General features: G+C 54.7%; 1 protein-coding gene across 1 annotated transcript; it reads left to right on the top strand.

The window, feature by feature from the left end:
• Nucleotides 1-805: 805 nt before the first annotated feature.
• FANCE (Fanconi anemia, complementation group E) lies at nucleotides 806-8,065 on the top strand (the record flags this gene model as incomplete). Its single annotated transcript, XM_014529617.1, has 9 exons — nucleotides 806-1,498; nucleotides 2,055-2,099; nucleotides 2,389-2,457; nucleotides 2,700-2,876; nucleotides 3,210-3,333; nucleotides 3,510-3,588; nucleotides 4,627-4,693; nucleotides 5,969-6,094; nucleotides 7,548-8,065. Coding segments are annotated over 9 exons (1,482 nt in total), but the record flags the coding sequence as incomplete, so codon positions are not given.
• Between the last annotated feature and the right edge of the window lie 1,018 nt (nucleotides 8,066-9,083).

Here is a 9,083-nt window from a genome sequence, read left to right as displayed (position 1 = left end):
GTGGACTGGATGCACCCATGACTTGCTTGCCTCCCCAACAAGCCGCAGGTCACACGGCATCTGGATTTGTGCCTTCACAACATTACAGACAGCTGCACTGCTCCGTCCACAGCAGCCCTTGCTGATACCTGGACACGTACTCTCAGAGTTAGGTCATTCAGTAAACGTGCACCAGGTGCCTGCGAGGGCTGGTGCCGGGCGCAGGAAGGAGAGCACTGTCTGCATCTAGGAGCTCGTCGTGGTGGGAGGAGCATCAGAGCTGGACAGAGGTCACCCTGTGGCTTCCAGGGCATGGCAGGTGGAGCACGGGGCCAAGGCAGCATTGCACGGCACCTTGGAGTCCTTTTACGTCTTTTTTTATGTAAAACAAGTGTGGGTCTATTCTAGAGGAGTTCAGCGTGAATTTTTGAGCTGGAGTAGGAAATGTCAAAGCGCAAGGCCCAGCGTGGAATAGGTGCTCAGTGCACACTTGTTGAATGACTCCCATGCTGTCCCCTCTCCGTCCACACTGACTCACAGGCACTGCCTCCCAGCCTCCTGTCTGTCCATTGCCATCGAGCCTATAGCTCTGCCCAGTTTGCCTTGTGTTCCTCTCAATACGATTCTTAAAAAAAAAAAAGTGTTTATTGATGGTTGGTTTGTTTTTCGAGAGAAAGGGAGAGGGAGAGAGAGAGAAACACCGATGAGAGAGAATCATTGATCGGCTGCCTCCTGCACACCCCACTGGGGATCGAGCCTGCAACCTGGGCATGTGCCCTGACCAGGGTTCGAACCCAGGACCTCTCGGTGCCTGGGATGATGCTCAATCACTGAGCCATATCAGCTGGGCTCAATAGGACTCTTAACTGTTGGCCTCCCTCTGCTGCCCAGGAAGCCACTGCTGCTGCGATTGCCTCGGTTATGCCAGCGGAACCTGCTGACCCTGCTGATGGCTGTTAGGCCGGCGCTGCCTGAGGACAGGCTGCTCCCTCTGCTGCAGATCGCCCGGCAGGACCCAAGCCCCGACCCTGACGCCTGGCTCCAGGCCCTGGGGGAACTGCTGCGAAGGGGTCTGGATAGTGGGGTCTCCACTGAGGGAGCGTCCCCACTGTCTGAAAGGTGCCAGCGTCAGCTCCGAGACCTGTGCAGGCAGCTGAGTCCAGGGGCCAGGAGGTTAAAGTCGACCCAGCCTCCAGACCCTGAAGAGGAAGAGGAGGAGGAGGAGGAGGAGGACAAGTACTCCCAGCGGCCGGGGAAACGAAAGGAGCCCGCGGGAGAGCCTGCCAGTCCTGAGGGGGAGAGGGCCCCCAAAAGGTTCCGGTGTTTGGAAGGGGTCGAGCAGGAGAGTCGTGAGGAGGCGCCAGCTGAACATGAATCTTTGGAAACCCTGGCAGATGGAGGAGTTACGTCACCCACTAAGAACCAGCCTGTGGTGGGGGCTGAGTGCATGGAGGCTGCTCAGGGTCTGGAGGACACTAAGGGACCCGCTGAGCGTGTGGAGTTGCCCAAAGCTATCCAGGTACTGGGTGGGGAGGCTGGGTTTAGAGCGATCCCTCAGGAGTCGGGGGTTTAATCGGGGCAAAAGCCTGTTGGGACACTTTCCTAGTTGGAATGACTAGTCCGTGGAGCAAGGGGCAGGAGCAGGGGGTGAAGAAAATGTAGTTGCTGCTCTGCAGACTGGGGAAGGGAGTTATGGGAGGTGGGAAACCCTTGAGCTAACGATTGATAACCTGAGGTTAAAGGGTACTAGCCCGGAGGAGAGGCACCAGAGCCACCCCACCACCCCACCCCATGGGAGTGGGGGCCATGATGCCACATCCAGCCTGCCTCCCGCCCAAGGCGGGGTCTACCCCGTTAGGGTGGGTGCAGAGAAGAAGGTGGAGACAGCCGGATTTGCACGGCCCTGGTCTAGTCTGAGTTCTTAAGCTCTTGTCAAGGTCTAGGCTTCATGGTCTTGAATCAGCTTCGCCTACTAGCTCCCTGCAGCTGGGGCCTTCTCAGGACAGGGAGCCGGGAGTGGGCTTGGGGCCTCGCGGTGCGGGCAGCGGCTTGGTGGTGACTGAGCTCTCCTGCAGGACCAGGTTCCCAGGCTGCAGCAGCTGCTCAGGACCTTCGGGGAGGTGAGTGGCCCTGCCCTGCCTCCTCCACCTTCCTGGACTGCAGCCGAGCTGAGGTTCGGGGAGGCCCGGGCAGTGAGGCACAGACTGTTTGGGGTGGGGCTTGCAGTGAAGAGCTGACAGTCACTGCAAGTCACCTCGGGCCCAAGTGCAGATATGTCGTCTGGCCCCGACGGTTCCTCTCTTCTGGTAGCACCTTCGGGGTCCTCAGCCACCCACTGCCGTTGAAGGGGTGGCCTCGGTGACTTGTCACCATCACTCTGCCAGTCCTAACGAGGCTCTACCTCCCCAGGGGTTGGCGGGGTTGGAGGACGGTCCCACAGTTGAGCTGCAGCTTCTCCACGAATGCAGCCCCAGCCAGGTGAGTCCAGGAAGATCACCTGGCCCTGAGCTTACATCCCGTCTCCCCAGCCTTTTTCCATTTAGCTGTGTTTCCCTGCCTCAGAAGGACTCTGGGAGGGGAACTTTGTTGGGTTTGGTCTCACGGGCAGGGGTCACCCTGACTGGGTTTGTTAAGCCCTGACTCCACCTGTAGGGCAGCTCTCTCAGCCTTCCCTTCCCCTGGAGTGTCCTCGCCCTAGCCCTCTGCTGCCCCGTTGGCAGAGAAGCCGAGTGTCCTGCCCTGCCACTCTGCAGGTGGGCCTGCTCTGTGACCAGCTGCAGCTGCCCCAGCTCTCCGACACAGGTCTCCTGCGGCTCTGTACCCGGCTGCTGTCCCTCTCACCAGATCTCAGCCTCAGCAACGCCACTGTGCTGGCCAGGAGCCTCTTTCTTGGACGGGTGGGTGCATTGGGGTGCACGCAGACTGCCAAGCACCCTGGGGGAGAGTCTGAGCCCTCAGGAGGGTGCGCTGGGGAGAGGGTGTCCCAGCCTGGCAGGCAGCCTGGGGCAGGGGAGGGGCATGGACCCCAGACCATCTACCCGCAGCTGATTCCTCCTTGAACCCCAGACCAATTCCAGAAGGATTGGGGAAGGGAGCTGTGTCTTCCAATGGGTGGGTCCACGTGAGTCCTAGATAAAAGAACTTTTCCCTCTGTAACATATATCACCATCTGACATATGTATCTGATAAACATTATAAATGAAATAGCATTTCCTCCCCATTGGCTGTAGATTCTCTCCCTGACTTCCTCAGCCTCCCGCCTGCTCACAACTTCCCTGACCTCCTTCTGTGCCAAGTATACCCACCCCGTCTGCAGAGCCCTCCTTGTCCCCGTGCTCCGGGCCCCAGAAACAGGTAATTCCAGAACCTGCCTTCCCCCCAGGGTGACCCTGGCAGAAGCTGGGTATTCAATGAGTAAAAGCTGTTACTTCCCTGACAGTGGCCCCTTGATGAACTGAGCATGCTGTCCCTGCAGTCCTATCCTCTCCTGCCATTTTCCAGACTTCTCTCCTCCTCTGTCCCCTACCCAGGTCCAGCTCAAACAGAGTTACTGTGTAGCCTTATGAAGGACAAGGCCCTGGAGCCAGACAGGCAGGTTCTAATACTGGGGTGAGTATTCAGGCCTCTGTGTCCCCACTCCTCCCCTGGCCAAGTCTGTTTCTGGCATTCTGGAGTTGGAGCAAACTGGGCACCAGGCCCGGTGCCTGAAAGACAGGAGGTGCCCCCCTTGCTGTTATCTGAACCTGGCTTCTGCCTTCCCACCTGGGCCCGTGCAAGTTGCCATCCTGTGCCCCTTCCCAAGCCCGGAGTTTCAGTCTTCCCTGCCAGGTGCTTTGCGGAATGCAGAGAAGGGCTGGTGGTCCTGGCTCCTGAGCAGTTGCCAGTGTAGTTGGAGATTGGCACTGTGGTTAAAAGCACTGGCTCTGAAGTCAGACAGACATAGTTTCAAATCTCAACCTGGCATGTTTTTAAATGTGTCATTCATACTGGTTATTCCATATCTCTGAGGCTCTCAGAGCTTCTTATGAAAAAAAGGGGAATAATATTCACTCTGTAGGATTTTTCTAGCTGTTAAATGTGATAATCCATATAAAGACCTCAGTACAGTATTTGGCATTTAGTAAATGCTCAGAAATTGTTATTAAATTTGTATTAAAATTAGAGATTCAAGACAGAAATAATGAGTAGAAAAGACCCCATTGGACATCAACATTCTATATAATAAAAGGCTAATATGCAAACCAGGGGGCAGATGCTCAATGCAGGAACTGCCCCCTGGTGGCCAGTGCACTCCCAGAGCGCCGCCCAATCAGAAGCCCTGAGCTGCGGCAGCGCTAAGGATGTACGACTGACAGGATGTATTCTTGACTCCTGGCTATTTTTCAGGGGGTCTTTGTATATCCTACTGCCAAATCCGTCACTGTCAGCTCCCAGGGTCTTGGGTTGTGGCCTGCCCAGCACCGAGTATGGGCTCTGCAGCAGTGACTACTGGGCAGCCGGCAGCATTAGGGGTGCTCTGACTCATTCCTCTGGTGGCTGGGGATCTTGGCTGTCCCCAGGGCCTTGCCCTGCCTTGGGGTAGGAGTAGTAGATGCCCAGGCTTCAGTGGGAGGAAGGGGTTTACCCACCGGGGCCTGTGCTTCGCAGACAGATCTTGGAGGTGCCCTGGAGGGAGCAGACTTTCCTGGTGCTGCAGTCACTCCTGGAGCGGCAGGTGAGCAGGCTGCCTTGGGGAAGAGGACAGAGAAGTGCTGCAGGGCTGTGGACGGGTGTGGGGCGCCTGCGGGTCTGATCCCTTTGGTGATGGAGGGGCAGGTAGGCCAGCTGCCCGGCAGCAGGGTGCCCCATGGCTGTGGGAGAGTCCTGGGGCCTCAAAGGCTGGTAGCAGAGAGCTGACTCCATGGTAAATCTGTCTCTGCCTCTTACTGGCTCTGTGGCCTTGGGGAGCAACTTTCTGATATGTGCGTTTCAATTAAGTTGTACTTCCCCTGGCTGGTAGCTCAGTGGTTAGAGCACCTACCTGGGCTGGAGGCTCGATCCGTGGCTCCGCTTGTAGGAGGCAACCGATTGGTGTGTCTCTCTCACATCAATGTTTCTCTCCCTCCCTTCCACTCTCTCTAAAAAGCAATGGAAAAATATCCCTGGGTGAAGATGAACAAAATAAATAAATAGTTTTCTTGTTGAATAGGTAATAAATTCATATCTTCACAATTTTAGAAGCTCAAAGAGGAAATAGTGAAAAATATTCCCCAGCCGTCTACATGCCCTTCCCCGGGGTGAACCAGTGTTCTTAGCTTCAGGGGACCCTCCCAGAGATGCTTATCTTTACAAGGACACATGTATAGATGTACTTTTCCTTTGTTTCTTACATAGATGGTAACACCAAGCTCAGTGCGCTGTATTCTGCTTTATTCACTTAATATATATTTTGGCAATTTTTCCATCAGTACTTAAGATTCTGCCTCATCTGTTTATAACTTAGGTGTTGGCCTAACCTCTCTCTGTCTCAGTTTCCTCATCTAAAGGGGAGTGATGATAGCACCTACCACACAAGACTGGGGTGAGGTTTAAGTGGGATAACTGGTGTGAAGTGCTCAGAGTGGTGCCTGGTGCATAATAATGTTTATTAAATTATTATTATTATTATTATTATTATCAGAGCTATTGTTATGCTGGCAGTACCGCTCTGTATGTCTTCAAGCACTGATCCAGGCTAGGGATCCTTGGTCTCCCTTGGTCCTAATCAGACTTTGCAACGCTAGCCGCCATTTTCTGAGACCTATGCGCAGGCTTTATGTGCATTATCTCATTTAATCATTTTCACAGGCTTCAGAGTTAGATTTCATGAGCCCCATTTTACAGAGGTGGACACTGAGGCTTAGTTTGGTTAAGTGATCTGCATAGGGTCACCCGGTTAGTAAGTGGTAGAGTTGGGAAGTGAATGCAAGGCCTGTTCTTGTGCTGCTGTTCCCCCTCCCGATGTGTGCAGGTGGAGATGACCCCCGAGCAGTTCAATGTGCTGATGGACAGGCTCTGCAAAGAGGGGCCGGCAGCCACTGCGTCCATGGCCTACGCCAAACTCATGCTGACAGTGATGAACAAGTATCAGGCCAATGTGAGTGCTGATGGGGCCATGAGGGCTGCCCTGCTGCCCGGAACCTGCCATGAGGGCGTACATCTGTTTGCCAGGGAGGAAACCCTCAGTGTTAGCCAGGGAACCCACAAGTTCAAGCCTGGGACTAGGCAATGAGACTGCTCATCCAGCCAACACCGCTGTGGGCCAGGTGCCATATGGGGAATCAACAGTGACCATATCACAGCCCTTGTCCTTAACTTGACCCTCTCCCCTAACACCGGGCCACCAAGAGGGGAAGGAGAGATGATAAACAGATCATTGTAATATCCGGTAGGAGTCAGGTGAGAGTATACTCGGGGCTTTTGATGACAGAGCAAGAGGGGGCAACTAAACCTTTTGAATTGGGACAGGCCTCCTGACTCTTAAAAGGTGAGTGATAGTCAAGGGCTGAGGTGGAGGAAAGGGCATTCCAGGCAAAGGAAACAGTGTAAGCAGTGAATGTCTGAGGGGTACAGGTAGTTCATTGTAGCTGAGGCCTAAAAGTATGAGAGTTGATGGTGGTAGGGGTTGAGGTTAGAGATCTAAAATACCAAGAGCTAATACTTGCATAGCCCCTGCTACATCTCAGGCACTGTTCTAAGCCCTTATATATGTTAACTCCCTAGTTTACTCCACACATCAGCACTATGAGACTATCTATTATTAGCTTCATTTTATAGATAAGGAAGTTGAGACTCAGGTAGATGTAAGTTGTCCAAGGTCACATTGCCAGGCCACGATAGCATCTCATGAGGGGCCCTGTAAGTTATGGTGAGGAACTTGGACTTATCTTGAAGGCCAGGTATTCTTGGCTGTTGGCTCTTTACCCTTTTCTTGGGAGTCACAGGCCCATTTGATGATTTGATGAAAGCTATAGCTCCTCCCTGGAAAATGAATATGTGAACACACATTTTAGGAACACGTATAGGAGGCTGGGTCCTGCAAGGAGGGCCTCCAGTATGAGGCCTCGGAGTTATCCCAGGGCCTTCAGCTGGAGTGACGGGGTCAGATTGGCATTTTATAGAGAAACCTCTGGCCTCTGTAAGGAGGAGGGATTGGAGGGAAGATGCAGGGTGGAGACCTGCCAGGAGGTTGTAGCAACAGGTCAGGGAAGAAGAAGTGTGGCCCAGGAGGAAGGTGGCAGCGCCGTTTCCTGTCTGTAGCCGGGAGGGTTGTGAGGGTTGATGAACTAATGCATATAACGTGCTGCCGCATAGGGAGCGCTCAGCTGTCAGCTGTTACTACTGTGGCTGACTTAGTGATGGGCACTATTTGGCCCAGGTCCACCTGAATCCAAAGACAGCGAAATAATGAGGTTCGATTGCTCAGGGGGTCCTTGCCTCCTTCCATCGTCCTTATTCCCTGGATTCCTTTCCTTTCTGAACAGGCCGGGGGTCGGATGGGAGGGGAGGGATCAGCTGCCGGAATCCTGACATTTCTTCCTTTTCCCTAGATCACTGAGACCCAGAGGCTGAGCCTGGCCGCCCCCCTGTCGCTCAACACCACTTTCCTGAGGAAGTCCCTGCAGGCCGCCCTGAGACATCTGGCCCCCTGACCTTCCACCCGGGGACACCAGCTTCCTGAAGGACACTCTACCCTCACCCTGACCCTTGCCTGGGGTGAAGGCCGAACCTGGCCATTCAGGCATCAACTGCCTCCCTGTTCCAGGCTGCAGAGAGGCCGTCTTGACCTCCCAGCCAGCAGGGAGGGTACAGGCTGAGGGGGCTGGATGAGCTGGTTTCCAAGGGCTGCTGACCCTGGCTCACTCCTTGTCGCTTCTGCCTCAGGCTTCGGCAACCAGCTTTCCTATAAGCCCAGCAACGTCACAGCAGACCCCTGTGAGCTAGGGGGACCCCTGTGCTTAGCACTCAGCACAAATCTCTTGTGCTGCAGTGCGTGTTATGATCCCCTGAATTGTTCTGACTTGAATAATTATCAATGGTATTTAATAAAAACCAGGAAGTTCAATAATGTGTCATTGTAAGCAGTGCCTTCCTTCCTATTAGCTCTGGTATTTGTTGAAAATTAATTCATCCCCCACCCCTACCACCACTCCACCTGCGCAGTGACAAGGGGCATCTTTCCCCAGTGAAATGTTCTGAGGGAGGTGGTACAGTTCTGAGATTCATTCATTCAGTTCTGTGGGCCAGAGTGTGTGCTACCACCCACCCACCCTATTAGCTGTCTGTTGGGTAGGGGCGGGGCTTAGAGGTGGGAGTGAGTCTGCAATTGGGGAAGGCTTTTGGGGGGAAGACATTTGCGTAGGGATAGACTCCTGGGTTACTGTGGGCAGAGGAGGATGGGCCTGTTGAACAGGAAAGGGCAGAGGGTTGTCAACACTGCGGCCGTGTCTGTCTGACACCTTCATATTCCCATGGCCCCTAGCGAGGCGCCCCGTCCCTAGGAAACGGCCGGTGGGTGTTACAGAGGAAAAGGTTGAAGGTTCATCACAGTGCTTTCCAGCTCTTCCCCACTGCAGGCTTCCAGGGCCAAGAACATAACTTTATCCACAAGTCCCTTCTCGCAACTCCCTCGGAAGCCGCGAGCCCGCCCGCACCCCCGCCCCTTAGAGCGAGATGAGGGGGAGAGGTCGGGAGTGAAGCCTGCTTGTGCGGCAGGTGCATGAGGAAGTGGGCAGAGGAAGTCTGGGGGCAAACGTGCAGGAATCACACCCTCTCCGCGGCCATTACAATGCGTTGCCAGTCCGTTTGGTTTCTGAAGCTCAAGCCCTGGACCTGGCCGCTTCCTTACCAGCCTGGCAGCTGCTGGCGCAAAACGGGGTAGTCGGAGGAGTTAGTCTCTTTTCCGGTTTTTGCGGCGCGAGGAATCATGAGGTGAGTGACATGTAGGGCGCTATCCGTGTGCATCCGCCCCTCAGACGCCCCGGTGGGGATGGAGACCCTACGGGCGGCATCGGGGGTCCTTGCCCTTGTTTGGCTGCGGGGCATTGCCGGTCGGCCGCCGTCGAAGCCCTCTTTGCGGGGCCTGC

The sequence above is a fragment of the Myotis brandtii genome, unplaced genomic scaffold (genome assembly GCF_000412655.1).
Source record: "Myotis brandtii unplaced genomic scaffold, ASM41265v1 scaffold687, whole genome shotgun sequence".
In the NCBI taxonomy this organism is placed as follows: domain Eukaryota; kingdom Metazoa; phylum Chordata; class Mammalia; order Chiroptera; family Vespertilionidae; genus Myotis; species Myotis brandtii.
This window is presented reverse-complemented; position numbering and strand designations above follow the sequence as displayed.